At 41.1% G+C, this 19,308-nt stretch overlaps 1 protein-coding gene across 1 annotated transcript in view; it reads right to left on the bottom strand.

The window, feature by feature from the left end:
* Positions 1–19,308, bottom strand: part of tfap2d (transcription factor AP-2 delta) — a 61,487-nt gene that overhangs the window by 14,827 nt on the left and 27,352 nt on the right. The window contains exons 5-6 of the mRNA XM_033021001.1: positions 9,404–9,522; positions 4,584–4,725 (exon numbers count right to left, since the gene is read on the bottom strand). Coding sequence (XP_032876892.1) covers positions 4,584–4,725; positions 9,404–9,522 — 261 coding nt within the window. The remainder of the gene's footprint in view (positions 1–4,583; positions 4,726–9,403; positions 9,523–19,308) is intronic.

The raw sequence follows: 19,308 nt of genomic DNA on the forward strand, positions 1-19,308 counted from the left end.
AGTTATTAAGTGTTTAAAAAATGTTGAGATTCTCTCTCCTGAAGGCCATGCCCCTTCCGGAGGGATTACAAAACCCGGAAGTGTTGAGTGCCTCAGTCAGTCTCTGCAAGATGGGGGAGCGAGAGGGTCACATCTCTCAGTCTGAGCTGAATAACACTGAACACATGTCTACTAAACTGTGAGTGGTTTTACTGACCTGTCAGTGCCCTTAATGTGGTTTGAAAATATAGTTTGGAAATGCTTAAGCTGTGTTGCCATTGGTTTGGAAATGCTAAAGCTGTGTTGCCTTTGATTTGGAAATGCTAAAGCTGTGTTGCCTTTGGTTTGGAAATGCTAAAGCCGAGTTGCCTTTGGTTTGGAAATGCTAAAGCTGTGTTGCCTTTGGTTTGGAAATGCTAAAGCTGTGTTGCCTTTGGTTTGGAAATGCTAAAGCTGTGTTGCCTTTGGTTTGGAAATGCTAAAGCTATGTTGCCTTTGGTTTGGAAATGCTAAAGCTGAGTTGCCTTTGGTTTGGAAATGCTAAAGCTGTGTTGCCTAATTAAAGTTGCCTTACCTAATTAAAGTTGCCTTGCCTAATGAAAGTTGCCTTGCCTAATTAAAGTTTCCTTGCCTTCTATATAATTAAAAGTCTAATCTTGACCACTTCCTGTTTTTGTTTTATATTGATTTTACCACGTACCACGTGCGGCTGTGATTTTTGCCCATCTTACTCAGAGTCCCCCTCCGCTCATCAGGTGGCGAGGATTTTTCCCATCGATGAAAAATAAAAGAGTTAGGTGTTTAAAAAATGTTGAGATTCTCTCCCCTGTCAATCATGCCATGAAGGCCACGCCCCTTCTGGTGGGAGGGACTATAAAACCCAGAAGTGTGGGCGTGGCTCAGTCTCTGCAAGATGGAGGAGGGAGCGGTCATGACTCGCTGTCTTTAGTGGCCTTGCACTGTGCTTGAAATGGTATGAAACTGCACTTGAATTTGGTGGCCTTGTACCCTGCTTGAAGTGGTAAGAAACTGCACTTGAATTTGGTGGCCTTGCACCCTGCTTGAAATGGAATTTCAAGGAATAGCCGTGAATCAACTGCCAGCCCACCAGCCGTGAGTGAGTGAGCTGCTAGCACAACAGGCTTAAGTGACTGAACTGCCAGGCCAATAATCCATTCGACCCACAATGTCTATACTAACCCTCTGGAAACAAGTCCCTTCAGCCCACAACATCCATACTAGCACTCCAGAAACCCCCCCCCCCCAGAAAGCCCCTCCCAGAAAGCCCCCCCCCCCCCTCCTCCGCCCCAGCCCTCCCCTGTGATGCTGGGATCCAACTGGTCCCACTTAGTCTAGTATATAATAAATATATATATAATAAATAATATCATATTTAATTTATATATTTTATATTTATATGTAATATAATATATAAACGCAAATATAAACATTGTATATAATATTATTTATCATATACATTTAAAAAATATTATATTATATTTATAGTAATACAAAGTATTTGGAAACAGTGAATTAATAAAATTAATTATAAATTAGCCACTTTCATTTCATTTATTTTCAGCTCAACTGTGCTGGACCTTTTCAAATGCGGTTCTCCCAAAAATAAGGATACCTGATGTAAAAGATTGGAACCCTTGAAATGATCTAAATTAGCAACAGGTTTGAAGATACAAATCACGCAACAACAAAAAAGGTTTAATCTGGATTTGCTTGTGCTAACAATAATTTCTGGCTGAATTAGACCCACTGGGTCATTGGCATGGGCACTCCTGTGCCATCCTAATGTTTTTGGCATGTTCTTGGCATCAGTCAAGTCAAAATCACAGACCACACATCATGTTCCCTCCTCTGCTGGGATGAATTGGAGCTTTAGGATTCAACCTATGACTTCAATGTATGCTTAAAAAAAGAGTAGCACATAGTGCTGAAACCAGCAATGCAACATCAATTGAAGAGTGTGCACATTGATGTCTTAGAGACAACATCTGCCATTCTCGGTTTTCAGCGTTTTCAATGGTCCCTTCACTGTTTGCAACTTTGTAGAACAAACCACATTGGAGTTGTAAACTGCAGCCATTGCCTCTTTGATCATCCTACATATAATAGAGATATGAGGATCACTCATGCCATGAGACGCAATCGGAGAAGATGTTTGCATTGTGCCACACCCCACTGTGACAAGTGGCCACTCATAGTTCGGACTTAGTCACTTTACCATGTGGAGATCTCCATGTTACCCTCCCCTATGTTTTCCCAAAGCGCTCCATTACTGCATTTTATGCAACTATTTTGTGTTTGCTATAGGAAAAGTTTCTTTAAGGTCCAACGTTCATCCTAATAATCAGTTGGGAGCTTTATTGGCATCTCATCTGACGCATCTCCTGTTTAATGTATAATTGTCTGCTGAATTATTTTAATCTTATTGTTACATAATTTAACAATATTTTGAAAGGAGTCCAGTGCCATGCACTGGGCAGCACAGGTTTACAAAACCAATAAAGCTTAAAATACAGTTTTTAAAAGGAGGATTATTTGAAGCACATTTTGTATTCAACATAAATGGAGCTTCTGCAATCTTTACAGCTGTTTTCAAAAGCTTTGATATAAATAAGACTGGCATGCAAAAATGGGTCAAACTATTCACTCATGTTTATTTTAGTAAATATTAAACTTCTTTTGGGTGAAAATACATTTAGGGTATAGAAGTATAGGGTATAGGTGTTTGTTCTTATCCCTGTGACCACGTGGGTTTCTCCAGGTGCTCTAGTTTCCTCCCACACTCCAAAGACGTACAGATTTGTAGGTTAATTGGCTTTGGTAAAAATAATTGTAAATTGCCCCAAGTGTGTGAGATAGTGCGAGTGTACAGCGTGATCGTTAGTTGGCGCGGACACGGTGGATCAAAGGGCCGGTTTCGGCGCTACATTTTTAAAGTCTAAAGCCTGTTAAAGCTTTCAGTTATTATGGAACCACTTTCTACACTTAATTAGAATAAAATAAAGTTATCAAACAATCTGCTGGACCATCCCAGCTGGGGAGAGCAATTGCCTGATAACAATTGGGAAGAAGCTGTTCCTGTGTCTGGAGGTATGCATTTTCAATTTCAAGTTGTCATTCTGGGTTTCCCATATGATTGTATTTGGCCCATATCCCTCTAATCCCTTCTCTTCCCACATATCTGTCCAAATGTCTTATTCAAAGTCATATTCTTAGCCATTTTGCTCTGGCAACTTGTTCCAGAAACAGACTTGCCTCTGAGTGAAAAAGTTGCCCCTAAGGTCCCTCTTTAAAATCCTCCCTCTCACCTTCAACCTATGCTCTTTTAGAATCCTCTACCATTGGAAAAAGACGGAGTGTTCATTTTGTCCATGGGCCTCATGATTTGTATACTTCAATAAGGTCACACCTCAGCCTCCAATGCTCCATCAAAACATTTTCAGCATCCGTGGGTCTTTAGATTGCAATCTGAAGGATGTAGCAGGTAAATGTTTATTTTTCATGATAAACTCATTTTCACAAGTTTTTATCAACATTTCTTCAGTTACCTATACTTTAAAAAAAATGGATGGAGGAACATGGATCACATCAGGCAGAGGAGTTTAGTTAACTTGGCATCATGTTAAGCTTGGACATTGTGGATTGACAAGACTGTTCCTGTGCTGTATTGTGCTATGCTGGAAGGAACTGCAGTTGCTGGTTTACACTGAAGATAGACACAAAATGCTGGAGTAATTCAGCGGGACAGACAGCATCTCTGGAGAGAAGGAATGAGTGACGTTTCAGGTCGAGACCCTTCTTCAGACTTTAGTCTCTCCGGAGATGCTGCTTGCCCTGCTGAATTACTCTTGCATTTTGTGTCGATCTTCACCGAACTGTTCTTTGCTCTAAAAGAAATATCACAGCAATGTTTTGCTGCTTCTTGTTAGGGTTTGCTTTTACCAATGTGCAAGTGGCAGCATGTGGACACAATATTTTTGTAAAATAGCAAACTTTGGATGTAATTTGTGGTCAAAGCAGAAGTCACTAAATTTATGTAAAATTGAGGAGCTAACAGGCTAAGAAATGTCTTTTGGAAATATCTATGCTTCAATAAAATCCACTTTCCATTAAATTCCAAAGACGGACATCGTAACATCGTAGCCTCAAATCATTCACGTATCCCTTTACCTCAAGGAGGGCTGTTTGTATTATGATAAGATGCTATTAGGAGCTGGTTGCATTGTGTAAGATGCTTATTGGAGCTGGTTTTGAAGGTTTCAGCTGTGAATCTAATGCTGACAATTGCAAGAGCTTGCAATGGATCACTAGAGAATGCCACACAGAAACTGGCATTACGTGGGGAAACTGACCATGTTTTATTCATGCGGTCTTCACAACCAATGAGCACAGACCTCAACGTGCTTTCAAAAGCAGTATTAGAGGGACCTACAATCCTGACTTTAAGCTGATCAAGCAATTTCTAACCTAATGGAGAAATGGAGATAGACATGGATCCAAGAGTCAGCAGTTTCAAAGAAAAGTAGATGTTTTTGGACAGAAAACCTATCATTAAAAAAAAAGAGAGAGTAAAGCGAACGACATACTTTGTTGCTAGAATCATCTTTTTCCTTGGTGTCTGTTCTTTGGGCTCAAGATGCTGCCGAGCAAGTTGTTCCCCCACAGCCTTGGCTGGAAACTCTGTCTCGCACGTGTAGCCGAAATCCCGGGCCAAATGGAGGGCTTCACCTAAGTGAAAAAAGAAACTACTTTTAATTCCAAAATATGAGTCCTTAAGAACAGAGGAGCAAATTTAGGCCATTCAGCCCATGGAGACTACTCCGCCATTTGATCATAGCTGATCCATTTTTCCCCCTCCACACCATTTTTCTGCGTTCCCCCTGTAACCTTTGATCCCCTTACTAATCAAGAACCGACTAAACTCCACCTAACGACAACCTCTGATGGCCTCCTCATCCGTCTGTGGCAGTGAATTTCACCGATTCATCACCCTCTGGCGACAGAAATTCCTCATCTCTATTCTAAAGGTACTTCCTTTCATTCTGAGGTTGTTCCCACTGGTCATAGGCTTTCCCATTGCTGGAAACCTTTCCATGTCCATTCTATCCAGGCCTTTCATTAACCTTTTAACCTCCAGCAAGTACATAAATTAACCCAATCATCCCTGGGATCTTTCTTGTAAACCTCCTCTGGACTTCTCCAACACCAGCACATTCTTCCTCAGATATGGTACCCAATCTGGAGTCTACTTAGAAAATGTTGGAGCTGCATTGTCAGGGTGGCTGACGGCACTGATAGAGGGAAATTAGCCATAAATAACCAGGGTTTCCAACATGAAAATTGTTGATTTACTATTATATTTCCATGAGAAGGGATATACACTGCACACAGCACAGTTATCATATGATTATATGTGAATATACATTCCATTTTGTAGCAGCCAGACTGGTAGCTGTTCATTGAAGTCATCTCAAAACTCTGTTTCAATACCTGGGAATTGGCAGCACTAACTTTATTCAGTGCTGACAAGTGATGCGCAAAGCCTCGTATCACCAGGTTTCAATGGAAACATTTTCAGCACGACAGTGTGTGCTGGCAGTCTACCACATCTCTGATGGGAGGGAGGGAGGAAGGGGGAATGTATTAAAGCTTCACAATTTGCAGAAACTCAGTTCACAGCTTCCTGCTAGTGGAGCTGAATTGAGCTCTCACAGAGAAATCTGCAGGGTAAACGAGGCGTTCTGCAGGAGAAAGCAGAAGTGGCAGCAGTGGGTACAACCTGCAGTAGAAAAACGTCGAGTAAAATAAACGCATCCTCTCAGAGGAACCTTCGCTGTGAAAAAGACAAGTCGAGATTATCACCACTGAGGAGACAACAGGGAACATTACAATTTATATAAAAATTGATTAATTTTACTGATTCTTTATCAAAACATAAATGTCAGATTGCCGATCTTTGTAACTGAGGTGAAAGCCATTACTAAGCACAGAGTGATGAAATGGAGATTGCTTCTTCAGTTTAGACAAGTGTAGCAAGGCCACAAGGTTATTTCACACCATTTCAGCTTCAGATTGGCTGCAGCAATTCACATACAGCAAAGAGCATGTGCTTTTTGCTAGGGTGTCGTTCTGCTGTGTTGGTCGATGAACCACAACTAAAAGAGATTAAAGTTGTTATAAAAGGAGGAAAATTGAGCACACAGCTACGGCGAACATTTCACTCCAGAGGGGATACTGGGCAGCACAATGGCACCAGGTATTGCTGATGCATCACAAGTCCAGTGGCCCATGTTTGATCCTGACCTCCGGTCCTGTCTGCATAGCGTTTACACGTTCTCAACATAGGTTTCCCCCGAGGTACTTTGGTTCTGTCCCGTAACCCAAAGATGTGTTTGTTATTCAGTTAATTGCCTCCTGTAAATGACTCCTCATGTGAATGGGTGATAGAAGAATCAGTAGGGAGTTGATGAGTGTGTAAGAGAAAATAGGTTACAGGGCAATGTGAGGAAATGTGATCAACGAGATTGTTCTGAGAGCTGGTATTATTGATAGGAGAAATGGCCTCCTTCTGTATCACAAAATATATGAGAATTAATTAGAGTTATACAGAATTGAAACATGTCCTTTGCCCAACTTAACCATGCCGACCAACATGCCCCATCTACACTATTCCCACCTGCCTGCGTGTGGTCCATATCCCTCTAAATCTATCCTATCCAGTCAACTGTCCAAATATATTTTAAATGTTGTGATAATACCTGCCTCAAATACCACCTCTGGCCGGTCATTACATACACCTACCACCATTTGAGTAAAAATATTTCCTTCAGGTTCCTATTAAATCTTTCCCCCTCACCTTTGATTGAAGAATAGGCTGCTTCTGCATTATTTTTTTAAATACGTGCTCCTTTTCGTGTTAAATATCTGTAAATTTGCACACTGTAACACCCCACTCAAAATAATCAGGCAACTAACCAGATAATCTATTTCACATGCTGTTGGTTAAGGGATGTTGACCAGGATATTAGGTAAATTCTCTTTCTCCTCTTTCAATGATGACTTGGAATCTTTTACATTCATGACAGTTAATGCTTTGTCCGAATAGTGATATTTCTCACAAACAACTTGTCATCCAGCTTTGTTTAATTTATGTTTAGAGATACAGTGTGGAAACAGGCCCTTCGGCCCACCGAGTCCATGCTGACCAGTAATCACCTCGTACACTTGTTCTATCCGACACACTAGGGACAACTTACAATCTTTCTACCAAAGCCAATTAACCTACAAACCTGCATGTCTTTGGCGTGTGGGAGGAAACCTGAGCATCCAGGCAAAACCCACGTTCATGGGGATAACGCACAAATTCCGTACAGACAGCACCCATAGTCAGGATCGAACCCGTGTCTCTGGCGCTGTAAGGCAGCAACTCTACTGCTGCGCCACTGTGCCATACAGCCGGGATTAAACTATCGACTTGATTTGTACAAAGGTGTGAGTAGGGGTCAAACCCATAACTTTAGGATTCTGAAGTGAAATGCTACCATTGAACAAGGTTGCCTCTAAAGAAATAAGCAACAAATATTTTTGCAGTAATCGTCAGTTTTCTAATTGTGCAGTAACACCAGTGTAAGCAATAACCATAAAAAAGAAAGTTGTTAAATGCTTTATAAAAAACTGCTAACAATGTCCATTCAGCATAATGATAGCTCTTTCCACAACCTCAGGAAATCCCGTTGTGTTTTACCTACAATTAAGTACTTTTGAACTGTAGTCCCTTTGATAATAACCATTGGAAAATGTGATAGCCATTTTGTACTCAGCTTACTCCCACAAACTGCAATGATTTAAGATCCAGAAAAGCAATTTTTGTAATTTTGTTAGCAAGATATCGGGGAGCACCTACCTGCTCTTTATTGAGGTAATGCTCTGAGAAAATGACATTCACACATCTCTGAAAGAGTGGAGGAACATGATAGGTTTGCAGGGGGTATGATAGGCTGATTGTGATGCCTGTGTCCCTCTGTAATTCTACAGTCATTCTTTGGACTTCTGTGCATTCTGTGTACCAAGATTATTCCACCGAGATGCAGCACAGAACGCCACAGGAGATCCCTTTTCCCTGTGGCTATCAAACAGTACAACCCCCTCTCCCTTTTGTCATGGGGTGGACTGAAATAAAGTTCTGAAAAAGGGTCTTGACCCCAAAACATCACCCATTCCTTCTCTCCAGAGATGCTGCCTGTCCTGCTGAGTTACAAAAGCCACAATTTCAAAATCCTCAAGGATTTTATTTGAAACTCAAAATTAGAAAGCAAGATACTATGATCTCCCACAGATAAATCTGCTTTATGGGCTGGCACCGTGGAGCAACGGTAGAGTTGCTGTCTTACAGCGCCAGAGAATTGAGTTTGATCCTGACTACGGGTGCTGTCTATACAGCGTTTGTATGTTCACCCTGTAACTGCGTGGGTTTTCTCCGGGTGCTCCAGTTTCCTCCCACTTTCCAAAGATGGACAGGTTTGTAGGTTAATTGAGTTCTGTAAAACGTAAATTGTCCCTAGTGTGTAGGATAGTTCTAGTGTACGGGGTGATCGCTGGTTGGTGTGGACTCGGTGGACTGCAGACACTGTTTCCATGCTCTCTTTAAAGTCCAAAGTATCAGTTTATTATTTCAACCGTTTAATTTCACTGCCACATTTAACAGTTACCTGTTTGGACATTTGGGTATGCTTTATGCTGACTTTAATTTTGTTTTAAAAATTCCTATCTTTTCAAAGTGATCTCTATAATATTTTCCTGCGAGTCTAAATGATTTCCCGATTCATCCATAGTTCATTGTCGACGGGCCAAATATTTATTTTGTTTATACTTGCTTTACTTGTAAATCGTCATTAGCTATGAATATTAGTGGAAAATCAAATGCTCTAAAAACTCTAAGTTGGATGTGATTTGGCCAAATGCCAAACTGTGCTGAAGCATGTAGGTCAGGCCTAGGAAGAAGGATGAAGATTGAGTGAAATATGAAAGCTAGAGATCAGGAAACCATAATTGGTTAAAAAAGGGGCAATTATTTCTTCCTATGATCTGATTACTCTATTGCATAAGTTGACTGTTTTTTCCTCAACAGATATTTTAAAGTACGACTTTATCACCACTTATTACAGGAAGTGCATCGATTGATGTTCAATGAATGATAACAATAATTTATATCTATAGTGGCAAAGGTCCTTTAACATTCAAGGTTTTAGAACTTGTGACATGGGGTGTTTCCTGAGATCTCATGAAACATTTTTACCAACTTGGTCCATGACAAGAGACCCTAATGTATGCCACAGTAAAATCCTTCAAAATGTAAGGAAGCATGAATGATTCATTAGCATCATCATTCTCTGGATGTGGACCTTACCTTCAACCAGAGAGGTTAGCAGGGTGACATTGGCTGCTTTCCGTCTGCCAGCTGGTAAGTTCAGTCCCAACCTGTCCAACTTCTCTCGTAAACATCGTCCTCCATTCTTAGACTTAGCTCTGTAGATATTAACGTCAATTGTTAGTATCGTTCACAATGAAAACCAGATCCACTCAGTGACGAGCACTAACACATTCTCAGCCTAGGACGAAACAGTAAGGGGTTTGGAGCTGATTTCAATACTTCACATTGATGTGTAGTAGATTGTCTACCTTTTATGCACCTCACTTGATTTACAGACAATAGATTCATTCTCTTCATTGCATTCACCACTGATACTAGTTAACATGACTGCATTTGTCCAAGAGATGTCTGTCTAGAAATGCATAGGTAAATGGCATGCACAGGTTTAAGTTAAAATCATGTAAAAATAATGCATCTTGTTCTTGATAAAACTCACAAGGATTTATATTTAGTACTAATGTTATGGCTTTTTGAATAATGCAGTTTCTGCAGTTTGACCTGGCTTCACATCTCACCAGGCTAACGGGATGGCCATTTCCCTGTGGGAATGAAAAGCCCTTTCTGATTCAACCCCTTTCCATTGAACAATGACGCAGCATGTATCCGTCCCGAATTGGAAAACAGCTTCCAACTTCTCAAAACACTAGTAAGCATGGCAGATAATATACATAAAGTTCATATATAGCAATAAATTAAAGAGCCACTGAAACTACCCATGTTGGTATTGGTGGCAAAATATGTATTGGTCATCTAACTGGATGAATATTCTTCCATTGTATGTGAAGAACCACTCTTGGTCAAATATCTTGCAGGACATAATTTCCCTCAGTCCAGTACTTAAGTATCATTCTCCTCAATATGGAATTTTTTTTGCTTTGAGATTGTTACCTGTCATACCGCTGGAAATAATGTGGACAATTACAGATGTGGGAAATAGAAAAGTATCATGTTACTCAGCAGGATTTTGCAGGGTTAGGGGCTTGGAGAGTCCGGTTCTTCAAGGTTTGTCGCTAAGGTGTACCTGGACTAATAGCACCAAACAGGCTATGTACCTGTGTCCCTATAATATGCTCTAATTATAAAATTCCATTCTATTGACCTCACTAGAATCATATAATTACAAAACTGGAGACAAATTTCTCAGAAAGATGGAGGGGTTAGAATTCTGAACATGGTGCTCACTATCTTGATAATCACCTACTTCATTTGGGAAAGTACAATGTTCATGGAAGATGAGTCTAAGTGGTAGAGAAATATTGTACACAGACGCTATGGAGCAGCGGTAGAGTTTCGGCCTTACAGCGCCAGAGACCTGTGGTGGATCCTGACTACAACTGCTGTCTGTACGTAGTTTGTCCGTTCTACCCGTGACCTGTGCGGGTTTTCTCCGGGTGCTCCAGTTTCCTTCCATACTCCAAAGACACGCAGGTTTGTAGGTTAATAGGCTTTGGTTAAATTGTAAATTGTCCCTAGTGTGTGTAGGATAGTGCTAGCATGTGGGGATCACTGGTGTGGACATGGTGGGCCTGTTTCCAAGCTGTATCTCCAAAGTCTAAAGTATCAGTTTATTATTTCAACTGTTTAATTCAGTGCCACATTTAATAGTTAACTCTTAGGACAGTTATGCTTGCTTTATGCTGACTTTAATTAATTTTTTTATTCCTATTTTTTCGAAGATATCTCTATAACGGACTAGGTGGGCTAAAGGGCCTGTTTCCACGCTGTAACTCTAAACTAAACTATACTGTAAGCAACTGTGATTTGGTTCTAGAGACACCAGGTCTAGGATGCCTGGCAAAAACAGTACCCTATTAATACTTTACGCTCAGTCATGTCTTAATATAATGTTCTGAATTTACTTATTAGTCTTTTGCAGAGCTTTTACCATCTGCATCAATGCTTTCAGAAAGTTTGGCATTGATATTAAAATATTGTTGAACCTTACTTCTTCCATTCCTTGAGTGTCTTTCTAAATTGAAGATACAATCTTTTTCTTCCTTTTTTTTAAATTGAGATACCTCACTCTTATCTAAACAGAATTGTATCTTTCTGACCATCTTATTCATCTTATTGCCCAGTCTCCTGTTATCAAACCATTTGGTAAGTTCCCGAATTCCCCAAACAAATTGCATGTTGTTCAATGTCCACCCTTGTCTTCCACAGTTGCTGCCTGAACCGCTGAGTTATAGTCATAGAGTCATAGAGTGATACAATATGGAAACAAGCCCTTTGGCTTAATTTTCCCACACCAGCCAACATGTCCCACCTACACTAGTCCCACCTGCCTGTTTGGTCCATATACCTCCAAACTTGTCCTATCCATGTACCTGTCTAACTGTTTCTTAAATATTGGGACAGTCCCAGCCTCAACTACCTCCTCTGGAAGCTTGTTCCATACACCCACCACCCTTTGTATGAAAAGGTTACCCCCTCAGATTCCTATTAAATCTTTTTCCCTTCAACTTCAACCTATGTCCTATGGTCCTCGATTCTCCTCCTCTGGGCAAGAGATTCTGTGCATCTACACGATTTATTCCTCTCATGATTTCATACACAAATAATACACAGTTGCTCGAGCACCACATGGTTTTGCTCAAGATTCCAGCATCTGCAGTTCCTTGTGTCTCATTTATATAACCTGACATCTTATATAAATAGATCATCTGTGTTACACCATTTCTCATTCATCTCTAAATTGCACAATATTCATGACTATTAACATTGTTTCTCGTTCATCAATCAGCATTAAGCCAAATTCCTGATAATTGCACCTGAATTTTCTGACTTGTTTGAGAGACATATTATGTATGAGAGACATGTTATGAGAATCTGCAATAGACTGTAACCTATCCAACTGGAAAATGTGCCACAAAGTTCATTGAACATGAAGCCTTCAACAAAAATCCTAGTTGGTTGTCCTTCATTACTTTATTTACTTCTAATTTTCCCTCAAATTATGAATTGCAGCTATTGTCCAAAACTGGCATTCACCTCATGTATCTATAGATAACCGAATGAATGATATTATCTGTAAACAATCATTACTTCAAAGGATGTTGATGTGCTTGTTACAATCTATAAATAATTTCAGTGCCAGGATGAGAACGGAAATAATGTTTGGAGATATTATCCTGCACAGCATGTTGTGTCACTGCTAAACAGCAAGTGGAGTTGCCCCGGTGGCTGTTATGAAACTGGCCGATTTAATTATGTGCCAATGTACTTTAGCAGTTCAAGATCGATAAAATGAAATTATATTGTTAGCCATTTGGATCTTACATCATTAATGATGACAATAGTTTTAAATTTAAGGTGTCAAGAATGCCCGACTAAAACATTATTTTAGGTATCCTTGCTTCGCTGTGATCAAATCCTACCAGGATCAATTGATATTGGGCTGCAATATCACCCCAGGCATGCATGGGGAAGTTGTTGATACTAGAGCTAGAAATAGAGCAGAAGACATTCAGGAAATACTTTTTCTTTAAATGTGTTACAGTTTCCCACAATCACTTATCGTTGGGCCAGGATGAACAAAATGCTCTCCAAGCTTCCAATTGCTTCCTCAAGAACCCTTCCATATAGTCCTTGACTCTTGCTGAGACATTGTTTCATGTTCTAGTAATTGAGATAGCTATTTTATGGTCAGCAGGGACCTGGTGGGCTGAAGGGCCTGTTTGGTGGCCGACTAGGAAAAGGGGAGATGCAGCGAGACCTGGGTGTCATGGTACACCAGTCATTGAAAGTGGGCATGCAGGTGCAGCAGGCAGTGAAGAAAGCGAATGGTATGTTAGCTTTCATAGCAAAAGGATTTGAGTATAGGAGCAGGGAGGTTCTACTGCAGTTGTACAGGGTCTTGGTGAGACCACACCTGGAGTATTGCGTACAGTTTTGGTCTCCAAATCTGAGGAAGGACATTATTGCCATAGAGGGAGTGCAGAGAAGGTTCACCAGACTGATTCCTGGGATGTCAGGACTGTCTTATGAAGAAAGACTGGATAGACTTGGTTTATACTCTCTAGAATTTAGGAGATTGAGAGGGGATCTTATAGAAACTTACAAAATTCTTAAGGGGTTGGACAGGCTAGATGCAGGAAGATTGCTCCCGATGTTGGGGAAGTCCAGGACAAGGGGTCACAGCTTAAGGATAAGGGGGAAATCCTTTAAAACCGAGATGAGAAGAACGTTTTTCACACAGAGAGTGGTGAATCTCTGGAACTCCCTGCCACAGAGGGTAGTCGAGGCCAGTTCATTGGCTATATTTAAGAGGGAGTTAGATGTGGTCCTTGTGGCTAAGGGGATCAGAGGGTATGGAGAGAAGGCAGGTAAGGGATACTGAGTTGGATGATCAGCCATGATCATATTGAATGGCGGTGCAGGCTCGAAGGGCCGAATGGCCTACTCCTGCACCTAATTTCTATGTTTCTATGTTTTTGTACCCTATGACACCATGTTTCTCCGAAGCTGGCTTGAAAGGACCATTAAGCATGAGTGATAAATGCTGGTCTCTCCTATAATTCCCACATCTAGTGAGTGAATGAAAGCTGTATGAAACCATCCTCAATTATATATTATTACTAATAATTTGTGTTCTAATCATCTTGCCCATTTGGGATTTTAGAAACTGGAGGCAGGTCTAATCCTTCACTGAATCAAAAAATGTCCCACAATGTCTAGTTAAAAAAATACACTCTACAGTATCGTAGGCTTCCAGAGCTTTTAATTGGTTTACCAAATTTAGAATTAAAGTACTCTTCAACAATTCATGCTTAATAAATTGTGCATGACAGCAGCCTAGATATAAATCCAAGATCTAAAGTCTGAAGACTCAGTTTGGATTTTAATTTTCAAAGCTGAAAACTATTTAATTCTCACAAAGTCAAAAAATAAGTTGTTACAGGCCAGTATAAATTGTTTTTTTTCTATAATTTCTTTCTAAAATGAACAAACAGTCCAGATTTTACTTATCACTTTAAGGCAAACATTTTCAGACATGATTACTCTGATATTCTTTCCAAGCTTGAAGCTGTACTTTTTGAAGCAGTATTCTCACAGACAGGTGTGTGAATAAAAACAATGGTAAAATGAGTCGATTTTGATCCAAAGAGACATTTTAATCACCAAGCATGTGCTGTTACTAGACTTCACCACAAATGCCATGGAATTCATCAGATGAATGTGCACAGCAAACTAAAAGAAAACATGCCCATTTAGGAAGAACAGTTATTCCTTTGTGTATCAGTTTAATTAGGGTCAAGTGTAATACTGTTTGTGAACCCATCTGCCACAGATGGCTAGGGAAGCCATTCAAAGGACATTTTAAAGTTGGAGATTGACATATTCTTTATTAATAAGGGTGTCAGAGCTATTGGGGAAAAGGCAGGAGAATGGGGTTGAGAGGGAAAGATAGATCAGCCATGAATGAATGATGGAGTAGACGATGGACCGAATGGCCACATTTCTGCTCCTAGAATATATGAACTTATGAACTTATTCTCCATAAGTCTTAGAGAATTTCAGAATGATACAATGGTTACAGCACAAAACAGGCAGATTATAAATGATAAAGGATGGATGAAGGCTGGATATACCAATGTCAGGTGGAATTTAATTCTGCTTAGTTTGATATGATGGATTTTTGTAGACTAATAAAACTAGGACGTACAGTATGTGATGCATGTGCGGACGTGGTGCCGACGGACGAGAGGCCAAAGCAAAGAAGTCGAAGCCAAATAACGGAATGGAAACGAGGCCGAAACGGCAATAAACCGAAAGAATCCGAAGACGAAACGCCTACTAACCGAAAGGATGGGATGCCTAAATGCAAACTAACCGAAAGGGCGGGACGCCTAAAACCCAAGGAACCGGAAAGCTGCGTCGCCTAAAAGCAAACTTACCGAATGGCCTCTCTGTCGAAACGCCACCTACCCGAAAGGCGGCGTCGCCTACAGGGCAAAGGACCGACTGCCGCTCAACAGAAAAATCCAATAACGGACTTGACGTTGCCGGGGGGGCGGGACCTGTCAGCGATTGGTCCATCACATCACTGTGAAGGCATGAACATTGTCGGAAACCTCCGCTCCACCCGACCCGCAGCCCGCGGAGGGTGGCCGTGGGAGAGTGGGGGCTGTCCCGAGCAATGCAAACCTTCGGCCGCTTTCAACTTGGTGCTTGGGTTCAGATTGCCCAGTCACCTATGGCTTGTGTGGGAAAATGAACCCCACGCTCCCATCTCCCCCTTCTCTCTCCCCTCTTCTCTCTCCCCCTCTCTCTCAGTCCCTTCTCTCTCTCCCTTCTCTCTCCGCTCTACTCTCCCCAACCACCCCCCCCCCTCCCTGCTCTCTCTCCCCTTCTCTCCCCCTTCTCTCTCTCCTCCATCTCCACCTGCGGGAGGGGGCGGAGAGAGAGATGGGGAGAGAGGGGGGGGGGAGAGAAGAGGGGAGAGACAGAAGGGAGAGAGAGAAGGGAGAGAGAGAGGGGGCCCTACAAGCCAGCACCGCCATTCAATATGATCAAGGATCATCTAAAATCAGTACCCCGTTCCTGCTTTTTCCCCATATCCTTGATTCCTTCAGCCAACAGCAAAATCTAACTCTCTCTTGAAAACATCGAGTGAATTGGCCTCCACTGCCTTCTGAGACAGAGAAGTCTACAGATTCACAGCTCTCTGGGTGAAAAAGTTTTTCCTCATCTCTGTCCTAAATGGCCTACCCCTTATTCTTATACTGTGACCCCTGGTTGTGGACGCCCCCAACATCGGGAACATTTTTCCTGCATCTAGCCTGTCCAACCCTTTAAGAATTTTTATAAGTTTCTATAAGTTACCCTCTCATCCCTCTAAATTCCAGTGAATACAAGCCCTGTCGAGCCATTCTTTCATCATCTGTCAGTCCTGCTATCCTGGGAATTAACCTGGTGAACCTATGCTGCACTCCCTCAATAGCAATAATGTTTTTCCTCAAATTAGGAGACCAAAATTGCACACAATACTCCAGGTGCAGTCTCATCAGGGCCCTATACAAATGCAGTAGGACCTTCTTGCTCCTAAACTTGAATCCTCTTGCAATGAAGGCCAACATGCCATTAGCTTTCTTCACTACATGCTGTACCTGCATGTTTACTTTCAGTGACTGATGTACACCCAGCTCTCGTTGCACTACCCCTTTTCCTAATCTGATACCATTCAAATAATAATCTGCCTTCCTGTTCTTGCCACCAAAGTGGATAACATCACATTTATCCTCATTATACTGCATCTGCCATGCATCTGCCCACTCACCCAACCTTTCCAAGTCACCCTGCAGCCTCATAGCATCCTTCTCGCAGCTCACACTGCCATCCAGCTTTGTGTCATCTGCAAACTTGAAGATGTTACATTTAATTTTCTCGTCTAAATCATTAATATACATTGGAAATAACTGGGGCCACAGCAACGAGCCTTGCGGCACCTCACTAGTCACTGCCTGCCATTCTGAAAAGGACCTGTTAATTCCTACTCTTTGCTTCCTGTCTGCCAACCAGTTCTCTATCCATGTCAATACCCTACCCCCAATAACATGTGCTCTAATTTTGCCCACTAATCTCTTGTGTGGGACCTTGTCAAAGGCTGTTTGAAAATCCAGATACAACTTGATAAGCAACTTGATACCAAATGTATACAAAATGATGGGCAGGCATAGATCAAGCATATCGTAGGAAACCATTCCAAATAGCAGAACTATATAAAACTAGCTGGTCGAGGTTTAAGGTGAAGGAGTAATAGGTTCAGATGGAGTTTGAAGAATCATTTTTTCCCCAGAGAATTGTTGGAATCTGGAACAGAATGTCGGAGCGGAGTTTGGAAGTATGCACTTTCACAATATTTAATAAGTATCTAGATGAGAACTTGAGTAGCAGACCAAGTGCAGACCAATGTTCAAGAAATGAGATTATAGATTGATATTTGATGATCAGCATTATTAGAGTAGACAAAAATGCTGGAGAAACTCAGCGGGTGAGGCAGCATCTATGGAGCGAAGGAATAGGTGACATTTCGGGTCGAGACCCTTCTTCAGTCAGAAGAAGGGTCTCGACCCGAAACGTCACCTATTCTTTTGCTTCATAGATGCTGCCTCACCCGCTGAGTTTCTCCAGCATTTTTGTCTACCTTCGATTTTCCAGCATCTGCAGTTCTTTCTTAAGCGTTATTAGAGTGTACTGAAGGGCCTGTTTCTCTGTGTTATGTCTCTATGACATGACTCTCTGCTGCTATGGCTGTTTGAGCTCATATCGGTTTATGTAAGTATATTTCAGTTAGTCCCATTCTCACATCTTTCTTTCTGCCCTCTCACTTAACAATCCTGCAATAGTTTTGGCCTCCATTGTCCCATCATCAGTGCATTTCAGACACAAATCATTCAAAAATGCACATGTTTACCTCTTTTCCCTTTTGTTTCTTTTGCCAATCACCTTTATGCTTAATGTTTTGGACCCAGTGCCAATAGGTTTGTTTACTCCTCTGTATAATTCATGGTTTTACATTTTGTATCTTTGGCATCGTATGCGTGCATAGAACCAAAACACTTTGCCAAAGCATTATGAAACACTTATACACTTCACATGCATTTACTAAAACTCTGAAAAAGATAAAACCAGGTAACTAAACTCTTTAGAAATGATTGGACCATAAAGTTTGAATTTGGTTTCTATTTAGGTATATGTGCCCCAAAGTACAATGAAGACTAAACTTTATAGGAGCCAAAAATAGGCATAATCCTTTTATTCATGCATGATGGAATCTAGGCAATATTCCACTGAGGGCAGCACAGTGGTGCACTGGTAGAGTTGTTGCCTTGCAGCACCAGAGATCCTGACTACGACAGCTGTCTGTACAAAGTTTGTATGTTCTCCCAGTGCCTTTGTGGGGTTTTCAGGGGTGCTCTGGCTTCTTCCCACACTCCAAAGACATGCAGGTTTGTAGGTTAATTGGTTTTGGTAAGTTATATATTTTTGAAATCCCTAGTGCGTGCAGGTTAGTGTATAGGGTGATCGCTGGTCAGCGTGAACTCGGTGGGTTGAAGGGTCTGTTTCCACACTGTATCTCTAGACTCTACACTAGAAATGCCATCTTCATGTTTTCTGCCCATATAAATGATTGTAGAATCCAAGTGCCATTAACCATGCTTGCCTGAGATTGGCTGCTGTAGTGGGTGGTCAACAACATGAGTGATTTGCACCATTTAAATATAGCGTGTGTGTGTAAAGGGAGGTGCACTATATTCAGGTGCCAGATTTTAAATATTAATTAAATGCAGATGTTGGTCATTGTTGATCACTAAACTTCTGTTTGGAAAATTGCTCTCTGAAGGCACTGGACTGATATGTTTCTTGTTGAGAACTGTTTACATCCTCCTCTTCTTCTAATCAATTGATGCTTGTTTTAAGAAGCCCTTAACGTCTTCTCCCAGTCATGCTATATTGCGAATATATATATATTAGATTATTTTATATATATATATATATATATATATATATCTTATTATATATATATATTGACTAATGCAACAATGTATGAGAGCAATGAATTCAACCTTAGGAGTGAAATCTGTAAATAGACCTCTGACATCTGTCCCACAATTTCTGCTGCCAACCAATTTTGAATTGCAGTGGGCAGTGTCAGAATCATAGCTAAACATAATGGAACAAGTTAGCATGAATAATAGAAATAAGAGCAGACACAAAGCGCTGGAGTAATTCTTTGGGTCAAAAGGATTGAAGAGTTTTGAATTGTGAAGCCAGAGGAAAGAATGTAGGTGAAGGGGGAGGGGAGAAATGGGTGCATGTCCAGGCGAGGCGGCGAGGCTGGATGGATGGATGGGAGAGCAGTGGGGAGAGGTGATGGG

This window comes from Amblyraja radiata, chromosome 5 (genome assembly GCF_010909765.2).
Source record: "Amblyraja radiata isolate CabotCenter1 chromosome 5, sAmbRad1.1.pri, whole genome shotgun sequence".
NCBI lineage: Eukaryota > Metazoa > Chordata > Chondrichthyes > Rajiformes > Rajidae > Amblyraja > Amblyraja radiata.